Source organism: Magnolia sinica, chromosome 18, assembly GCF_029962835.1.
Source record: "Magnolia sinica isolate HGM2019 chromosome 18, MsV1, whole genome shotgun sequence".
In the NCBI taxonomy this organism is placed as follows: domain Eukaryota; kingdom Viridiplantae; phylum Streptophyta; class Magnoliopsida; order Magnoliales; family Magnoliaceae; genus Magnolia; species Magnolia sinica.
In genome coordinates, this window is record NC_080590.1 from 43,677,194 (window position 1) to 43,698,163 (window position 20,970).

General features: G+C 43.2%; 1 protein-coding gene across 1 annotated transcript in view; it reads right to left on the reverse strand.

Moving 5' to 3' along the window:
• Positions 1–713: 713 nt before the first annotated feature.
• Positions 714–20,970, reverse strand: part of LOC131233007 (aminopeptidase M1-like) — a 54,522-nt gene continuing 34,265 nt past the window's right edge. The window contains exons 18-19 of the mRNA XM_058229560.1: positions 2,331–2,408; positions 714–1,418 (exon numbers count right to left, since the gene is read on the reverse strand). Coding sequence (XP_058085543.1) covers positions 1,233–1,418; positions 2,331–2,408 — 264 coding nt within the window. The 3' untranslated portion in view covers positions 714–1,232. The remainder of the gene's footprint in view (positions 1,419–2,330; positions 2,409–20,970) is intronic.

A 20,970-nucleotide genomic window follows, 5' to 3' on the forward strand; every position in this document is an offset into this window, starting at 1 on the left:
AGACTCATTCAAATCAGGTCCAGTCCATCGAGCACCAGCGGGTCTGCATAGCATCTGCTTATGTGCTGTGAGGTTCTGGTCACTGCACACAGTTACACGTCCATTTTCATTATGTTGTTGGCTATTATACTCTAAGAGTAGTTTTCTTGCCGCCCTCTGTGCTCTCTGGACGGATAGAACATGACCACTATAAATTAATAATTATATAAAACAAAATTACTAGGAATGGCAGTAAATACTTAAAATAGCTAGAATCAGTACAAGTATTATAAAACTGAGAAAATGACAGCAACACGTAGAACGACCCCGTCTCACTGGATGGCAGAGGTTTGATCCTTCCCTCCACTTTCATCATCGAGCAAACTGAGTGACTCAGTTTGAGTCACCGAGTCACGTCAAGTTGACCGATGGGAACTCAGTTTAAGTCGGCGTGAGTCACAGCAAGACAAGTGAGTCGACAAGTCTTCCTGAATTGGGTCAAGTCATATCAAGAACCGAGTTCCCTAAATGACTAGGCCTCAAATCTTGCCGAGTCAAGTGGACTCGGCCAAGTTTTGAATTGAGCGTTCTAGAACTATGATTCTAGCAATCTTCAACTCAATTAAATTAGCCACATTAAAAACACACGCAAAAGCCTACCATTCACTTCAACAAATTTCTCTTAATAGAGAAAAACCTATTATTAGCTTTTTAGTAAATTTCCAAACAAACCATTTAAACAAAAGCTTTCAATCTCTTATTTCATCATGTTCAACTCCGAGAAACGCTGTGCAGAGTAGAACGAATGTTGAGCAACATCAAATGTGCATGTTTCACACCTGACCAGTTCATGTAAAAACAGGCACAAACAATCTAAAATTCGACTTCGAGTATAGGACATCAGACACCAGAAAGCCGCTAGTGGGATTTTTATGATTGAGGCGCTAAACATGCATATCGACTGTATAACAGTGTTCTTTTATTATATGCGGAAATGATTGTGCGCACACAGTGTGCAGAGGGTTGGTGATCACATCCTCTCACCATCTATCCATGGTATGGGTGGGAATCTTAATAGACATTCCAAAATCCTCGACAATTAGAATTTTGAAATGTTAATAGATGCCCAACAAGCCTCTTTGGATGGTGGGAAATAATGTGCACACCAACTCATGGTGAATCCTGTGCACATTTACTATACTTGTCTATCATTCTAGTGAAGACCACTGAAACAGAATGAAAGGCAACCCTCTCTAGTACTTCCGGTGTGCAAGCTCTTTAATGACCTCTCCTAGGCATTTCTCGTCCTTTATACTTTGGACCCATTTGGCATTGATCCGGACCCGCTCGATGCTCTGCTTCAGAGTCCTAGCCATTGAGGGCTTCATTCGGCTTGCAAAAAATTCATTGACTTCATCTGCCTTCTTGTCTGAACAAAACTGAGAACATTGGAAAGTAGGAGACTAGTGAGGCTGGGTGCTACTAAAAGAAATCTTTTTCTACATACATCAAAGCGAGATGCTCCAGTGCTTCCAGTTGCGTCAGTTCCCTAGGACGGTTCAATCAATCAATCTGAACTGTCCATTAAGTCCAGAACATTTTTTTATGGGCCACTAGCACTGATTGGATGATCCAATCCATCACTGATTTGACCTTATTTTCTATAGACATCCTTTTTCCAAGCTATGGAAGGGATGATTATGATTGCCGAGCAAAAGTGATTCTTTAGAATCATAAGCAATCCATGATGGATCCTAACAAATGGATGGATTGAAATGTTGGTTGGGCTTTTTTGTAAATGATCTTGACCGTTCATATTAAAGGCCATTGATCTACTGGTTAATATTGGTCAAATTGTGTGATGATTGCATGGTAGCCCATAAAAAGTTGTTAGACCTAATGAACAGTCCAGATCAATGAATCGAACTATGTGTCCCAATGCAACTAGGAGCAATGTAACTTATAGTGCTCGGAGAGCATTGGTGCATCTCTGTACATCAAACATGCCCCATAATAGTTGGGAGTGCATTGCTGGTGTAGTGTGTGAGTGATCCAGGGTTCGGTACCTGGTTGTCTTACCTTATAAACTTTCTAGTTTCTAGAACCAAAAAAGGGAAGAAAAAAAAAAAAAAGGTTGTCAGTGCATCCCCATTTCCCTGCAACTTTTTCGAGTGAGATACAATATTCACCGAATACTATCTCATTCAAATAAATCACTGGGGATGCAACAAAAAGGTTGGCATGTACCACCAAGTCAGCTGCAAAATGATATCCTTGAATCTTCTTCTATAAATACCATACAGAGAAAGAAATGCATAAGGAAGAAAGGACATTTGAGTATGGTAACAAACCGGTGATACGATGGCACCGATGAAACGGGTTATTAGAAATCCAGAGCCCCAAGTATTGGAGATGTGATCCCAATTATCCTGCATCCCAACCATGAATGGTAACTGTTAAGACCAATCAAAATATGATGGATGCATTTTGGAGGCCCTCTAGAAAATGTAAAGAGACGAAAAAAAAAAAACAGCCGATTTAATTTCCCCCCTTTCCCCTCTACTGCTGCATTAGTTCGAAGACTTAAAAAGTGAGTTTTGCTATCTGAAATGTCCCCAGAAGTTGCTCTGTTTCTAAGAAAGAAATATTGTCAAGCACTTTTCAATGTTGACGGTGTATTTGGATGCACGATAAAATTGAGTTGCCATTAGTCTTATAGTGGAAGAGACCAAATCATGATTCCCTTAGCATTCATTTGAGGGTCAACACTGCAGATTTCCATAGCTTTGCTTTGAAGTTGGGTTTGGAAGGAACATAACTGCAATTTGAGGGCTACATTCTCTTTCATAATGCTGGGAACCATCACTGTGTTTTGTCATTTCCTTTTCATTAAACTAAATGTTCAAAATCAATTTGTATTCTATGCATCGAATGAAATCAAAACCATAATATACTGGTAGGCAAGGTCAAATTCAATGTCGGCTTCAGTTTTGTTCTCACCAACTGTGAAATGATATGAAAAGAAAGAAATGAGTAAGGAAACCAATCGACTGTTGGTTTTCTTTTCATATCTGTTTTCCTTTTCTTTTCTTTTATTCTTTTGAATGACGATGAATTTTTTATAGTCAACAAAATGAAAAAGATACATCACCAAACAGCAAAGGTATGATGAGAAATCATCCCTCACAAACAAGCAACATACAGAAACTACACCCTAAGCATCAATACCTTTGCTGAATTGGTCATCAAATTAAAGCGCATCTTGATTTGTAGAATTTAATCCCTCAGAAGATCGGAGAAAGAGATCCATCTAAATTCAGGATCATGCATGGCCCAACTAACTACAACAAAGAAAATCTTTTATTTATTTTACCTTTTTAGTTAATTAATTAATTAATTTTTGAGAGAGGGAGAGAGAGAGAGAGAGAGAGAGAGAGAGAGAGAGAGAGAGATTTAACTAGAACAGACTGAAGGAAACAAGAAATGCTCTACATCTTGTAACGACTCAACACTATGTGATGAACTACGAAAGCATCTATTACGGTGCTTCGCCAAAATTGACCACAAGCCCGCGAGGAGAGCGAGATTCAACAAAACTCTCCTTTTAGAACCACGTTAATGCAGGGAAATTTTCACACCAGGCTCGAGTGGGGTGGCCTGTAGAATGCAGGGGCTCACTCGAGGTGGGCTGCCCATGTGAGGTGGAACCCATGTGATGTGGGGCCCTCGAGGGGGGTCCGGCTGAGGACCTGACCCATGGGATGTGGGGCCTAGGCTATGAAATAAAGGGATTAATTCACTATTCTCTATCAATTCAAGCTTTTAGAGCAACTGGTTAGTTGTCCTGCATCAAAATGGTATTAGAGCGGGAGGTCTCATGTTCGAGACACCTCACCAGGGGTGATTAATGCAAGGGCATTTTCACACCGAGCTCGAGTGGGGTGGCCTTTGGCCGAGAACCTAACACATGAGATGTGGGGCCTGGGCTATGAGATGTAGGGATTGATTCGTCACGCTCTATCAGTTCAAGCTTTTAGAGCAAGTGGTTCGTTGTCCTACATAACACGTCCTACTGCACGCCACATGTTACAAAAACTCCACCAAATAGCCCTAGCAAAAGGGTAGAGTGTACGAGTAAATGATCTACCGATCGGCATTTGAACAACATAAAATGCATGTAATTGTGACAATGGTATGACCAACCTAAGGCCATGGTACAAGGTATTCTGTATCAGTAATGGTGGTCGTAACGGTCACCACCATTATCGATACGGGTATCGGCTGTAACGCTTGATACAGGTATTGGTTGTAACACCCGATACGGGGGTATAACGACCTTTACAAACCCCGTAACGATTGAAAATTTCTTTTGCCTAAAAAATTATGCAAAAATATCTAGAAAATCCAGAATAATGTAAATATTCCAAATATGTATTCATTATTTAATTTAATTTTTAACAAGTTTATGGTAGTGTAATGGTCCACTCTTTGGTGATATTGTTGGATCGGGCTGTTTAGTGAATTTGTGAACATTATTATATGTCTCTAATGTTTAGACATCACAATCAAGCATTAGAACTAGAAATCAGAAAAAATATATAAATATTACTTTTTCAAATTTTTGAAAAAAAAAAAAGGCCATTGGAGCTTTTATTCGCTCAAATCACTTCAATCTATTGTTTTAATCTTAAAAACTATAGTAAGAGTGGTTAAAATGAGGAGAAAATAAATTAAAATAGAAAAAAAGTTGTCGTTTTTCGACCATTATGGGGGTAACAGTCGGTATGCACCGTAACGACCCTTACGGCCACCATAACGGCTGATACGGTCCCAAAAAACCAACTGCCCCGTTTCACCCCTGTATCGCGTAACGATCATGGTCGTTACCTATACGTATTGGCCTTTATGGGCGTATCATAATGGATATGGAACACCTTGCCATGGTATGAGTATGACCATGAAATCTGTTGGCTCACAAGATTCCCTTGGCCTATGAGAGTGAATAGCCAAATAGAAATATCTAACGAAGCATCTACCTGACCTTTTTAGTCTCCAGATTGAACCATCCCTGTTAGATATGGAGGGGGTTGGCGCTGCAAATGATCTAACAAACCCACCAATCCCTCAATCTCAATGTAGTCCAAATTGCCATGACAAGGGGGAGCCCAGACCATGTGGTTGAGTCAACGACCCTCTGTGAACATCAACATGGTCTAAGTGAAAGGAAAGATATAAGGTGTCGTGGACGTGGGTGCCTGCCTGGATAAGGCAAGCGGCGACTAAGGTTGGTAACGACAAATATCCATGACATCAAGGGTCTTCGGGACACGGACCTCTAAGATGGTAGATAACAATGAGCACTAAAGGCGGGGACATTGTCAAGAACATCCAAGATTAACAGTCTTAACAAATGGACTAAGGAATAGCTTATCACGGTGAACACATAGTCAAGAGGCAATTAGGAGGTCTACAAGGCAAGAAGGGTGACCCAAGATCAGGGGCTCCATGCTGGAATTAGGTCCCTTAGGATGAAAGAGTCTCGAGTAGGGAGTCGATCAAGGGTGAAACAAGCCCAAGTAGAGAGTAGGTTAAACCATTGAAGTGATATTTCCCCTTAAAGCAATCCCAATGCCTAGAGAACTCCTTGAGAAAATGGGCTCGAGTGTGGGGGAGGTTGAACCACTGAAGTGACGTTTACCCTTAAAGCAATCCCAATCCCTAGAAACTCAAAAGAAAACAAACAAGAAGAGGAGAGAGAGAGAGAGAGAGAGAGAGAGAGAGAGAGAGGGAGAGAGAGAGAGAGAGAGAACGTGTAGGTAAAGGTGTAGGTGTAGGTTTTATGTGTTGAAAAACCGTAACCCATAATACTTTATTTATATCCTTCCACACTGTTTACAATACGTGTAGGGGTGGGGGGGTCTTGTGCCTCAAACATGAAGGTTATGCCCAAGCCCAATCCATTATTCAACTAAATTCTATTCCCTATTCAACTGCACTACCTGACTTATTCATCTAGGGTGTCATGTTTATATTTCAACATTCCCCCTCAAGATGGAACATATATATCAATCATGCCCCAACTTGTTACAAATGCTCAACCCTTGTAAGTGCCCCAAAGCTTTGGTAGAAATATCTGCTAATTGCTCTCTTGGTGGAACATGTTTTGTAACAATTTCCTTGGAGACTACCTTTTCTCTAATAAAATGACAATCCACTTCTATGTGCTTTGTATGCTCATGGAAGACTAGATTGTTGGCAATGTGAGACGCTGCTTGATTGTCACAATAGAGAGTCATAGGTTCTTCTTTGAAGATTTCAAGTTCCTAGAGGAGAGACTATTCCTAGAGGAGCGATTGTACCTATAGAAGTTCGCAAACGGCATGACCCATAGCACGATACTCAGCTTCTGCACTTGATCTGGCAACCACAATCAGCTTCTTCCTTCTCCACGTGACCAGATTTTCTCCGATGAAGGTAATATCCTGATGTGGATTTCCTATCTGATCAGCATCTACCTAGGATTCTACTTTGAGATGTCCATTTGATCTAAACAAAGGACTCGACCTGGAGCATTTTTTCAGATATCAAAGGTTACATACGACAACATCTCAATATTGAACTTTCAATTGATGCATAAATCGACTCACAACTCCAACAAATGAAATGATGGGGTGAGTGACAATCAAATATATAAGTTTACCGATTAGTCATATGTACCTTTTGGATCTAAAAATAGTTTCCCTTCATCAGACATTTTCTTTATTTGGGGATCACAAGATTAACTTTCCAATAATCTTGTTTCTTCCAACAAGCCCAATATATATTTCCTCCAAGACAGGTTTATTCCAGTTACAGACCAGGCTACCTCAATTAGAGGTGGGCATCGAGTTGAGTCGGACCGGATTGGGCCCAACTCGACTCGGTCCGAAATTTCAGCTCCCCAACCCGAACTCAATCCGATCCGGGACCGAGTCCGAGTCTCTGACTCGATCCGATCCGTTGAGCTACTAGCCTGACCCGAATCGAGTCCGACTCGGTCAGAAAAATCGAGTCAGATCGGGTTAGGTATGGTTCGGATCGAATCTTTTTGGCCCTAAAAGAGTTTCAATGGTAGACGTTCAACCCCCACTGCTTTTTGCAGTGTGGTCCACTTGATCTTTAGATTTGTCTTACTTTTTAGATCAAGCCTTACGACAAGCACTCTGAATGGATGGATAGTTTAGATATAACACATATCTCGTGATGGGACCCACAGAACTTGCTAATGTCTCGCCTGGTGCGTGGATTGTGGTACACCCGTCAATCCGGCGTATGAATTCTTTTATTGGGACGAGATTTCTACATTGGGATGCTATGTGGGCCCATAGTGATATTTGTAAGAAATCCACATTGTTCATCAGTTGTGAGAGCTCATTTTAGGACATGATACTAAAAAATAAGTGGATCCAAAGCTTGAGTGTGCCGGACGAGAGGAAAAAATGACGAAGGTGGTTATTAAATCTCATAAGGGCCACTTGACTTTTGGATACAATTCATTTTTGGCAGCATGTCCTAAAATGAGCTCCCGAAACCGATGGACGGTGTGGATTTATCACAAACATCACGGTGGGACCCACCTTGCATCCCACGCAAGAATGAAAGGCTTTCACTTGAAATCCACGTCCGTCAAAGTCTCAGAACTCGTGGCTCTATGTGGGTGAGAAGACAGATTGGGTACTCCCCCTGCCAACGGCCAATGGTGGGTAGTCGGTGCTCTGTGGACCCCACCATGATGTATTTATTTCATCCATGCCGTCCATCTATTTTTCTAGATTATTTTATAGTATTTAAAAAAAAGGAGGTATAACCCAATCTCAAGTGGACAACATTACAAGGAATAGTATTGAATAAAAAATGTGCGGATCGAATCGAATCGAATCGGATCCATTCGGATTGGATTCCAGATCGGATCGGTTCGAGTTGACTATTAATCCGAACCCGATCTGATTTATGGTCGGATTTGACTGGGCCAACCCGATTCGACCCGATCCTGGCCTTCAGTTCGAATCGGTTTGGATCGGATCGGGTCGGGTCGGGTCGGATCAGTCCATTTCTGCCCAGCTCTAACCTCAATTCCCAGAAAGTACTTAAGAAGACCAAGATATTTCATCTGAAAATTTTCTTTAACATGGTTCTTGACTTCTGATATGCCATCTTTGTCATCACCAATGATAATTATGTCATCAATATAGACCAATAAAACCACCATCTCTCTGGTTGTCCATTTTACAAATACAGAATGATCCACATGATGCCTATGGAATCCCAAAGATATATGTGACCGAACTTCTCGAACCATGCTCTTGGAGACCGGTTAAGTCCATAGAATAATTTTTTTAGCTTACACACTTTTTCCTTTTTTCTTCTTGAGCAACAAACCTAGGAGGTTGCTCCATGTATACTTCCTTAGTCAGATCACCGTTGCGGAAGGCATTTTTTACGCCTAATTGATAAAGCGGCTAAGACCTATTTTCTACCATAGAAAGCAAAACTCGGACAGACTTAAGTTTAGCAACAGGAGAAATGTTTCCTCATAATCCAGCCCAGCCGTTTGAATGTAGCCCTTAGCAACCAAGCATACTTTTTAAGCATTCGATGGAGCTATCGGCTAGGTATTTTATGGTGTATACCCATTTGCAACCAACTGCTCGCTTTCCAAGAGGTAGAGAGACCGATGTCCATATTCTAGTTCGATGCATTGTGGACATCTCTTCTTCCACAGCTTTTTGCCATCCAAGATGTGCTAGCACATCATGGTATGAGGTAGGAACCACCTCACGACAGGGGTAAAGAAAAGGCTTTGGAAGATGGAGTAAGATGATGGTAAGACACAGAGTTGGACACAAGATTTAAGGTACAAAAGTGCATACCTTTTCGGAGGGTGATTCACAAATCAATATTAAACTGAGTTGTGGGTAAAGGAGGAACCTCAACAGAAGAGGATGTCCATAGAGTACATGAGTTAAGCAAGTCTTCCCTATCACCTTGAAGCATTGAGGCAAGAGAAATTGTTGGGGAGGTCAGGCACCACAGTGGTCTTGGAATTGAAAGGAGTTCACTAGATCACTCCCGCTCATGAGTTGATGCAAGCAATGTTCGAGTTGTCGGTATTGCTACAAGTTTCACTGGCCAGAGATAAAGATATTATATCGTTATTGCCAATAATATTGCCAATAACCAGAAATGTGGGGGGAAAAGGGAGAAACATGGGGGAAATGGTGAAATTTTTCAGTGAAACTGTAGGACATGCCTAAATAAACATATTTGCATGTTTAGGAATAAAATAATTACAAAAAGAATGCATTACAAATGCTAAGATAGACAAATGAAATGAAAAGCAACAGTCATGATTTTCTTTTTTCTTCCTCATTGTCCAATGGCCCACATTTAATAGGAAAATTTTATGAAGTACAATTTTTGATCAAGGTGGCTTTTGGTCCATAACCAATACAAATTGGGACTATCGGATGAACCAATGGGAAACAGTGATGATTGACCATTAAAGACCTTGTGGCCCACAAAAGTTTTTGCATAAAGTTGGTATTTGTATGGTCCCTTCATCCAGGTCTTTGTGACCTCATAAAGAAGTTGGATAGCAAATAAGCATTACATAAATGTTACGGTGGACCCTATGAAGTTTTTCATGGTGAAGCGTTCAACCGCCACTGTTTCCAGTATAGTCCACTTGAGATTTGGATTTGCTTTATTTTTTGGCTCATGCCCTAAATGGATTTGTCAAAATGGACAGACAGTGTGGATGTACAATTCATACATCAAGGTGGGCCCTACAGTACAGGTCACACCGTATTGGGTGAGGCTGGGTCCGCAACTACTCAGCTCCCATAGGTGGATCCCTGAGTGTGGGGCCCACCGTGATGTATCATACCATAAAATGAGGTTTCAAAACGGATGGATGGCATGGATGCAAGTAATATAGATCAAGGTGGGCCCCACATTCAAGATACACCTACGTTGGTGGATCAACTGAAGTCACGCCCCCCAAAATCAGAGCGGGAAATTGGTACTACCCCCGCTAGGACCTAGCTAGAGACAGACAGTCATGTCAGGGGCACCGTAGGGCCCACCATGATGTGTGTGTTTTATCCACGCTGTCCATCTATTTTGAAAAATCATTTTATGTGATGAGACCAAAAATGAGGTAGATCGAATGCCAAAGTGGACCACGCTACAGGAAACAATGAGGATTAAATGCCAACTGCTAAAAACCTCTTTGGGGCCACAAGTTTTGGATCAAGCTGATATTTATGTTTTCCATTCATCTAGGTCTATGTGACCTTATGAACAGGTTGGATGGCAAAGAAGCATCACAGTGGGCCTTAGAAAAGTTTCAACAGTAGGGTCATTGTCACGACTACTTCCCGTGGTGTGGTCCACTCGAGACTTTAATCTACCTCTTTTTTGGGCTCATCCCATAAAATGATCTTTCAAAATGGATAGACGGCTTAGATAAAACACACGTATCACAACAGGCCCCACAGAGCCCTAACAGGACTATTCGTGTCTAGATAGGCACTAGTGGCGGTAGTACCCAATCCGTGCCCTAAAATCGGACACAAATTGCCTACCAAAGTCTTCCCAGGATTCCTGGGGAACCTAGGTGGGGCACACAGAAATGTCCGTGAGAAATCTACTCCTTCCATTAGTTTTTTTCATAATTGAAGTGGACCGCATGACAGGAAACAGCGAGAATTGAACCCCCATCATTGAAACATTCGTGGGGCCACAAAGTTTTGAACCAGGTTATACTTTTTGTACTTTCAGTTTATCCCACTAGGAACGGCCTTATGAACGGTATGTATGACATATAAACATCACAGTGGACCCTAGGGAGGTTTCAATGGTAAGCATTTCCCTACCCATAGTTTCCCGTCGTGCAGCCCACTTTTTTTTTTTTTTTTTTAAAGGATTGATTGTATTCATTGATGAACAAAGCCGAAGCTATACACGTATGGGTTCGCAAGGGCCAGAAAACAAAAGGGGCTGGCCCCCCTATCATGTAGAAAGGAAAAACAAAGATTAGACATCCTGAATGTAGCCCAAACTGACCTTGTCGAGGAAGATCTGTCCTCTAGAGGTGGCTAGGAGAGCATCAAGTCAGTTGAAAAAGGAAGAGGACTAGTCCAGGTTGGCCAATCTAGCCAGCCCGTCAGCTACTGCGTTTGCCTCTCAAGGGACGAGAAATTGAGACTCCACTCCTCTTCTCAAGGCTTCGATCCTTCTTCTCCAGTACCACGTGGACCGGGGATCCGTGGAAAGTCCGGACAAGGCAGACACCACTGAGCTAGAATAGTTCGCCACCTCCAGCTTCGAAAAACCCAACCGAATTGCCTAAGAGATCCCATCTACAACCACACTCATCTCCGCCTTGAAGTTAGATCCTAGTCCATACCCGATGGCAAAGGCGAAAAGGAATTTCCCATGATGGTTTCTTCCCACACCTCCCCCACCCGACTGGCCCGGGTTACCCCTCACCGAACCGTCTACATCGATCTTGATCCAATCCGATCTAGGCCTCTTCCATTTCACTATCACGGGAGTAGGCTGATTGAGAGGCAGGGGGCTGACTCCTAGCATGCTGAGAGAGAGACGAAAAGGAAGCTTGAAACACTTGGGCCTAGGGAGGGCGGTGCCCATAAGGTGAATCCAGCGAATAATGTTGGCAATGACATCGGAAGCCCGCATCTCCTGGTTGTCAAATATAGCTCTGTTCCTAGCCAACCAGAGCTCCCAGAAGATACAGGGATGAGCCCTTTGAGGAGAAGGATAGGTTTAGAGGTGGGAGAGGAGGCCCACCATTGGATGGCTCTGACTGCGGGAGGGGACCTAGAGATGTGGCACATGTTAAAAATGATGCCGAAATGATCCCACACTTGAGAGGCCGTGCCGCCGAGGAAGAATAAATGATCAATTGATTCACAGTCTGGGACTTCGAGAGGGGGGCAACAGTGACATCTTGAGCAGAGATGGACCCCTTTCCTTTGGATGCAGTTGTCCACTGGATCGCCTTACGCAGAATCTTCCAGGTGAGAAGGGACATCTTTAGGGGAAGTTTGGCATGCCAAACCCACTTAGCCCATTGTCTTTCCTCAGCCCTTGGTCTGATAGAATGCCACGCCTGGCCCACTAAGAATTTCCCACTGTTAGAGCCCTGACAGATTCAAGTGTCTTCATTGGAGGACGTGCAGATCCCCTCTGCTGCAATGTGATCTATAATCTTTTGTGGTAGGAAGTTTGCCACTACAAAAGTTGAATTCCAACCCAAAGGACTGATCACATCCTTCACCTTCAAGTTCTGAAGGGCCTCACTCAATGGCCCCTATCTGAAATTGTGCAAACAACCCATACACGACCAGTTTCTGTCCCAAAATTCAAGATTTCCCCAGCCCACAATCCAGCAGGAGTTATCTGCCACTTTAGGGATCAACTTACAGATGCGCTTCCAGAGAGGTGAAGTTGATCTATGACGGCTCAGGCCACCTCCGTCTGAATATCCGCTGCATACTTTTCCTTCACGAATTTTCTCCAGCAGTTATCCGAACCCCTATTACTGATCGACCAGGCGAACTTCATTTTGAAAGCTTCCATCACTGATTTCAGGCTTCTCAGACCCAGCCCACCTTCAAATTTTGGAAGAGCCATATTCTTCCAAGAAGCCCAGTTTTCTTATTTCCTTCTTACCCCCAGAAGAAGTTAGAAAACGAGCCTTGTAGGATATTCAGGATGGTCACAGGGACAACTAAAGCTACTAGCATGTGAATGAGCATGCTGGATAGGATGTGGTTCACCAAAGTGAGCCTACCCGCTTGGGAGAGAATCCTGCTCTTCCAACCGTCAATTCGTCTCTAAATTCTTTCAATCAGGCTGGTGAAGTAAATCTTCTTTGGTCTGCCTTTGAAGATGGGCACTCCCAGATACGAAAATGGAGCCTCCACTTTCCTAAAACCGAGAATGCTAGTTGCAGCTCTGTTGCGGGCTTCTGATTGGGTCGATGGGGGAATGAAGAAGCTTTCCATGCAATTGATTTTCTAACCCAGCCAATCTCATACTCTTTTAGGAAAGTGGAGATAATTGTGAGAGATCTTCGACTACCATTGGCGAAAAGGATGGTATCATTAGCAACAAGGAGATGCGATACCAGGGGGCAATTCTTGGAGGTTTTGAAGGGTTGAGCGAAACCTCTCACCATGATCTGGTCGAAGCCCTTACTTAGAACTTCCGCGGCAAGAATGAAGAGGCCCAGCGACATAGGATCTCCCTAGCAAAGACCTCTTGTTGACTAAAAGAAGCCCGCCAATTCTCCGTTGATGATTATAGAGAACCATGAGTTGGACCAACATCTCTCCACCAAGGCTATCCAATCACTACCAAATCAGAACTTTGATAGAACCTCCTTCAAAAAGGACCAGTTGAGCCTATCATAGGCTTTTTCCATATCCAGTTTCAGTAGGATGTTCCCTCCACGAGTTTTTCTATTTATATCACGAAAGATCTCCTGGGCCAGGGCACAATTATCCACTATAGATCTCCCCTACACAAGCACCTTGTTCGAGTGAGATGATGTTGGGAAGAATCCTCCCCAATCTCACCGCAATGATTTTAGAGAAGATTTTATACAAACAGTTACACAAACTGATCGGTCTAAAATCAGAAAAAAATTTGGGTAAGCTTATCTTGGGGATTAGATAAAGGAAGGTTGAGGTGAGACTCCTCGGAAGGTTGCCTCCTTTTAAGAAAAATTTTGCCACTTCCAGGATATCATGGCACACAGTCTCCTAGCTCGCTTGGAAGAAGGCACCAGAGAAGCCATTTGGACCCGAGGCTCCATCCAACGGAAGGGCCATGACTGCCTCACACACCTCGTTCATCGTCTGCTCCAATAGGAGGTCCTGATTTTGCTCCTGCGTCACCAAATGGGGGATGGACTGAAGGAGGTCTCCCATATGAGCTTCCTGGTCCTCCTACAATAGATTTCGAAAGAAGGAAATGGCTGCATTCTTCATGTCGCCAATATCAAACAGAACCACACCATCTTCCTGCTCAATTTCCTGAATCTTGGCCCTCCTGATCTTGGCTGTAACACTGGCACGAAAGAACTTAGTGTTCCGGTCCCCCTCCTTCAGCCAATGGGTTCTGGATTTCTGTTTCCAAAATATTTCTTCACAGAGTTCAAGATGGGCCATTTTATCTCTAGCCTGAAGTGGTTATGCAGGTGGTTAGGATCAGCAGAACCCTGCGTAGAATCTTCGGCAATGCGTAATTCTTCTTCGGCAGATTTAAGGTTCCTGAAGAGGTCACCAAAGACCTCCTTGTTCCAAGTCTTGAGTGCCCCTTTAATGTTTTTCAGCTTGTCGATCAGCGCTTGAATCGGATTACCAGGAGAGTGGCTGGCCCAAACTCTGTTAACGATGTCTTTATACCCCTCGTGTGTAGTCCACATACACTGGAACTTGAAAGGTTTGGGGGCTATTGGATGAGGGGTTAGGAAAGCAAGGAGTAACGGGGCGTGGTCTAAATTTCGCCAAGGAAGATGTTTAACTTGGAATTCAGGAAAGGCCTGGAACCAACGATCATTGCAGCAAATTCTATCAAGTCTTGCCCAGACTCGTGGTTGGCCCCTTTGGTTGCTGCACCAAGTAAATCTATTGCCGAAATAGTGAGCATCTTGAAGTCCCACTCTAACCAGACCCTCTGCAAATTCAGCTGGACTCATGGAATCAAAAGAGGTTGCCCCGAGTCTCTCTTCTGATGATAGGACTGCATTGAAGTCACCACACAGCCCACGGTGTGGAGACTCCCAGGCCCTGGGTCACTAATTCCTCCCAGAGATCTCTTCTCATGAATCTAGAGCATTTGGCGTACACAAACGATAATCTAACTGTCTCCACCAGTGTTTTAAATATCGACGATATTGGCTGATATATCCCATGATATATCTTGTATCCCACTTATGCGATACGAAATGCACAAGCAGTGCCGATATATTCCACCTATTCGATCCAATGAGCATTTTAGATTTTCGATCCTTTTTTTTTTGCTATAAATCATGTTAAATCGGTGTCAAATGGTTACGAGTCTATGACTCTTCATGTTTTTCATGAAAAATCATGGATTTGGAGCTTCAATTTCGAGATTTGGGCGAGATGGGGCAAGTTGCAGAAAATTGAGAAAAATCAAAATTTCTCAATTTCTCGCAAATCAGTTGCTTGCAATCTTTGTATCCAAACAAAAAAATCAAACATGTATGTAATATGATCTAGTGATTCTTCTTTTGCTTTTGAATGTATTGCTTGTGTTTCCATAAGTGTCTTCTTACGTTTATAAATTATATGAATAGACTTTAAATATATTTGCATCAGTTAAGTTGGACAGTGCATGTATGAGGAGTTTAGGAGCCCATACAAAGGAAACCCCTATTATGTGCACTTTTTTTTTTTTTTTAATGTTTTGATTTCTAAGTGTGTATGTATGGATGTCTTTTTCAACAATCCTTGAAGTTTCCCTAAAAAATTCGACCAATTTCCCAATGTTCCCATGTTTCCCAACAACAACGATACATTACACGATACAACCGATATATCCCATGCGATAACTGACATGTATCCGTATCCCAAGGGTGCGATACATTATGCGATAGCGATATTTAAAACATTGGTCTCCACTAAGAGAGATCATTTGATTGGAGTCCACACAATCTGTTGTAAGAAAAGGGGCATGAAAGACCTAGATTTTGCCTCCTTGAGCTCCGTTAGGGTAGGAGTGGAAACCCAATTTTAAGCCAATTCTGACTCGTTTTTCATCCCAAAGCATGGGCTCAAGGATTGCAATAATGGCCAGGTGGTATTGTCTGGAAATGCTTTTTAAAGTACGAATGGTGGGAGAATTGCCCACCCCACGGGCATTCCATATGAGGACACTATCCATGGGTGGACTTAAATAATATCAGGCCCTGGCACTTGAGGCTTCTAAGCCTACCATACCAATCCGTGTTGCCGAATTCTACTTTGGATGAGGAGGCCTTACACCAAAAATCCGAAGGATGGGTCTTCTGCAATAATCCCGACTGGCTTGGCTGAAGCTTCTCAGGATTCTGGATAGAGATAGCAGGGATTTGACGATCTGGAGGAGTAGGATCAACTCCTTGAAGGATGTTGGAAGGATTAGGTGAGGGTTGGACTTCATTTGTGTCGGGAACAATGGATAGGTTGGGATCCTTGGAGGCTGGCGAGGGGTGAAGATTGATCAATTGATCAGCTTCCTTGAGCGAGTTAGGGGATATTGGAGAAGATCCGTGTGATCCAGAACAGACTTCTGAAGTGGAGATAGTGGCCGGGATGAAATAATGTGAAAGATCCACTGCAATCTTTCCTCCTACAATGGAATCTTTCCTGATAATAGCTGGGGGAGAGTAAGAGCTCCAGGTAGCCACCTGGGAATCATCGTCATCTTCCTCGAAGTTGTCTCCTAGCTTCAGAGGGTTGTGCCCTTCCAAGAGAGCCTTCGTAGATGGTCTAGGAGGAGTGGGAAAGCAGCACGCTAGAGTTAGGGTCTGGTGAGTTGTGGAGGGCAATGGAATTTTGTTGGGATGATCAACTGAAGGGGTCTGTTGAACTGGGTCCATAATATGCGTCTGATCATGAATGGTTGATCTTGGTGTAAGACGAAGCTGAGCAAGAATTATATCTGAGATTGGGGACGCAGGAGAAGCCATTCCATTCTCGGCTTCAGAGACGGGCCCTGACATTATCCAATCCACTAGAAGAATCAATCTAGGGGGCCTGAGGAGATGAAACGGAAGTGAGAGGGCCGGAGACAATAGGGGGGTAGGTTCCTGAGCTAGGGGGGAGGCCGAGTGGTAGAAGGCTTGTTCCACCCATTGCCTCGTGGAAACTGGAGTTGGATGACTAGAGTACATCTTCATCTCTTCAGCATTATTCGTATGATCTAACAGCTTAAGGAGTGGGCACACTAGAAACGACTTCCCTGCCATGATCGGTTGCTTGGTGCGGTGGGGGTCCAACCCCGGGGAAATGGCGATCTTAACTCTAGCAGCAACTTGAACCAGACCAAGGAGCGAACATCTATCGATTTCAATGACTCTGTCGAAAGTGTTGCCCAATGCTAGAAAAACATATTCGAGCCAAGCGTGCGCTGGGATTCCGTAAAACCGAATCCAGATGCCCTCCTGTGCCAGCCCGAAATTAGGGGTCCAAGCTTCCACCTTAGCCAGGCCCATCCTGCCATGGAGAGAGATATCTGAGTAGAAAGAGATCAGTGACAAGGAGGAAATGATCTCGGTTGAGGTGCGAAACATCGATGGCCCAGGAACCGTACCTGGAGTTGTTTAAACTTTGCACCAAATGGATGAGATGAATATCCAGGGAGTCGACTCGAGCAACCAAAGCGAGCTTAAGTTGTTGAATTCTGTCTACAACGTCCTTACCCCCTACCTTGACAATCGGGATTTGAGGTGTAGGACCTATGTGAGGAGATCTTCCAGATAACTGGTCTTCTGCAACACGGCCTGAGGCCCTTTCTGAACCTAGACTCATAGAGTCATTCCGTCGAACACCTGATAGGCCTTTCGAATCCGTGTTGGCTAAATGGTTGACTTGGTAATTATAGCAAGCACCTGTTGTGTGCTGAAGGTTCCCGATCTTGGTTACTTCTGAGTACAACCTTTTATCATGGCCCTAGACCGAAGGATGATGATTCCTAGGAGGGAGACGATGTTGAAGTTGGGCAGGGGGGTTAGGGAGATCCTTGGTGATCTCTTGAGGGAAGGAAGAGGGGTCGAGTGGAGCTCTGTTCCTAGCTTTTTCCACTGTTAGGGTCCTCCCGTCGACAGGGTGTGCCGTAAAGGCTGTTACAGGGCCATAAAGGTCGTTACGTAAAGGTAACGGTGGCAACCGTTACACGTTACAGGGTCGTAACAGTCATAACAGCCGTTATGGAAAAAATTGACCTATAATTGCCGTTAACGGCACGTTATATCCCCTATAAAGACCATAATAGACCCGTAATGGTCTATTTCGGGACATATAAAGGTTTTTCATACTTTTTAATCAACATTACAGGGCAGATACAGGTTTTTCAGGGGGGTGTTTTCAATAAATAAATAAATAAGAGAGACCGTAACGGTCGTTACGGGACCGTAACAACCGTTATGCCCCGTATCATAAAGGTAACGGTGGGGGCCGTTACGGCCATCGTTACCATTACGAAACACCTTGCCCGTCGACCATTCGTCCATTTAGGGATTCCAATGCTGAGAGGGTATCTTGCTCCAAACGGAATCGAATGAAAGCAAATCCTCTAGGTCGTCATAGTTTGTGGTCCCATGGTTGGTATATATCTACTATTCTCCCAAATCTCCCGAATACACTATGAAGGTCTGATATGGATGTATCAAAGGAGATGTTGGCTGTGAATATAGTATAGTGATTGCGCCTAAATTTTTTGGGACGAACTTCTTCCCATTTTGAGCTTTCCATACCGCTCCCCAGCTGTAAGAACTTGAGCTTGAAGACAAAAACCCTTCAAACCCTAGGAGAGCCACCTCTCTCTCTCTCTCTCTCTCTCTCTCTCTCTCTCTCTCTCTCTCGTTTGTTGATGTTGATATTGATTGTGGAGTTTGATGGAGTTTAGCTTCCTTCATCCATAAACCTAGAAAGTGGCTCCTATTGACTAAAGGTTCTTCGGTTTCCTTTAGAATGAAAGTTGCTATGAAGCCCCTACTACTTGATTCAAAAGGCGAACAGCTCCCTCCCTTATAGTCATATGGGGTGGGGTGCTTGTGGGAAGTTGCCTTGGATATTAGGAATTCCTCGAACAAAAAAAAACAAAAAAAAAAAAAGAGGCAAAGCCCGGAATTTGACGAAGATCTTTCTATAAATAGATAGGAATGAGTGTTCGATAAAAGTAGGGGATAGATCCAAAACTTTTTTGCCCCTCCGTGCAGCCCACTGAATCCTTTGGGAGGAGTTTCCAGCCACAGGAAGCTAAGTGGGGCCCACCGTGAAGTTTGTGATAAATCCGCCCCGTCCATTCATTTTTCCAAATCATGTTAGGACATGGGCCCAAAAATGAGGCAAATCCAATACGCAGCCCACTTGAGTATTGGATTTACCTCATTTTTGGGCCCATGTCCTAACATGATCTGGAAAAATGGATGGACGGGGTGGATTTATGACAAACATCACGGTGGGCCCCACCTAGCTTCCTGTGGCTGGAAACTTCTCCCAAAGGATTCAGCACGCAATCCGCGTGAAGACGGATCAGTGAGTTGGGTGGGATCCTGATCGTAGGGCCCACCTAGGTGAAATAAGTTGTATATCTACACCGCCCATTCATTTTGGAAGATCATTTTAGGGCATTGACCAAAAAATGATGCAGATCCCAATTTGAGGTGGACCACACCACAGGAAATTAGAGTCATTGAATGGCCATCATTAAAAACTTCTTGGGGGCCACAAAAGTTTCAATCAAGCTAATATTTATGTTTTCCCTTCATCTAGATCTGTGTGACCCAATCAAGTGATTGGATGGCAAATAAACATTATAGGGGGCTCGAAGAAGTTTTCAATGGTAAGCGTTCCATCACCATTGTTTCCTTTGGTGTGGTCCACTTGAAATGTGGATCTGACTCATTTTTCGGCTAATGGCTTTAAATGATCTTTCAAAATATATGGACGGTGCGGATAAAACACGTTAATCATAGTGGGCCCACAGAGCAGCGAGAAGGTGGAGTAGAGTCATAACCACACGTTGCACACTCATCATCCCTGTAAAAAGAGGATTCAGAAGCCATTTTGGGATACCTGAAAGAGGGTTTAAATCCTCAAATATTCTCAAAAATCTACCAAATATCCACAAATATATGCAAAATCTTCGCCGAAATTGCCATTCTTTTTCAAATCTATCATCTATTCGAAGAAAAATAAGGAAGTTGGAGATTTTTTCGTACCTACAGAACAACGGTGCATGATCGATTGATTGGCTCATTTCTGAATTCTGAATCCTCTTCTACGGGTACCGAAAACCAATCCCTTACACAGATCTGAAAGATTTTTCTTTTTTCTTTTTTTTTTCTATTAACGCACTCCCTGAAACTCCCAATAACATCAGCCTTTTTATCCTAGAATGGGTGTAGCTAGTGAGGAAGGGTAGGTAGCTTTATAGCAAATTTATCACTTTTTATAGCGAAAACGAAAAAATCACCAACAATTGGAAGAGATATGAAACTGAGGGGTTTTGGTGATGCTAGCTTGGCAACACTAATATTATCGGCAAAATTATCGATTTTTCACTGACAACATGAACAGCGGATGCAAGATAATAAGGGATATTCTCGAAGAAAGAAGCATCTACACTAGTGTGAAGGCGGCTAGTGGATGGATCAAAGCATTTGTATCCCTTTTATGTCCTAGACTAGCCAAGAAAGATGCATTTGGTTGCCCCGGTTGCCCGAGTGTCAAGTTTGTTAGGACACAGATGATGTTTCTAGACAGGTACGATACATCCAAACACACAAAGAGACAAGGAAAATAGTGGTTGGCTGGGAAAAAGGATAAAATGGTGATTGGCCATGAAGAATGCAGGACTACCTATTAATTAACAAGCGGTAGGTACAGTGAAGCTCCAGAAGTGTTTTGGAACATTCATAAAGGCTAGCAAGGATCGTATAACCTTAAGAAGGTGGCAGTTTTTTTCTTTCGGTCACCGTTTTGTTGGGACGTGTAGGTACAAGAAGTTTGATAAGTGATAGCGGCGGAGGTTAAATACTCATGAAATGGTTGAGACAAGCTAATGCATTGTCAATTTGTAGACATTGGATTTCTATTTGAAACTGAGTCTTGAATTCAGCATGAAATGTTTTAAACATGCTAAAGACCTCCAAATGATCACGTAAGAAAAACCCCACGTCATACGAGA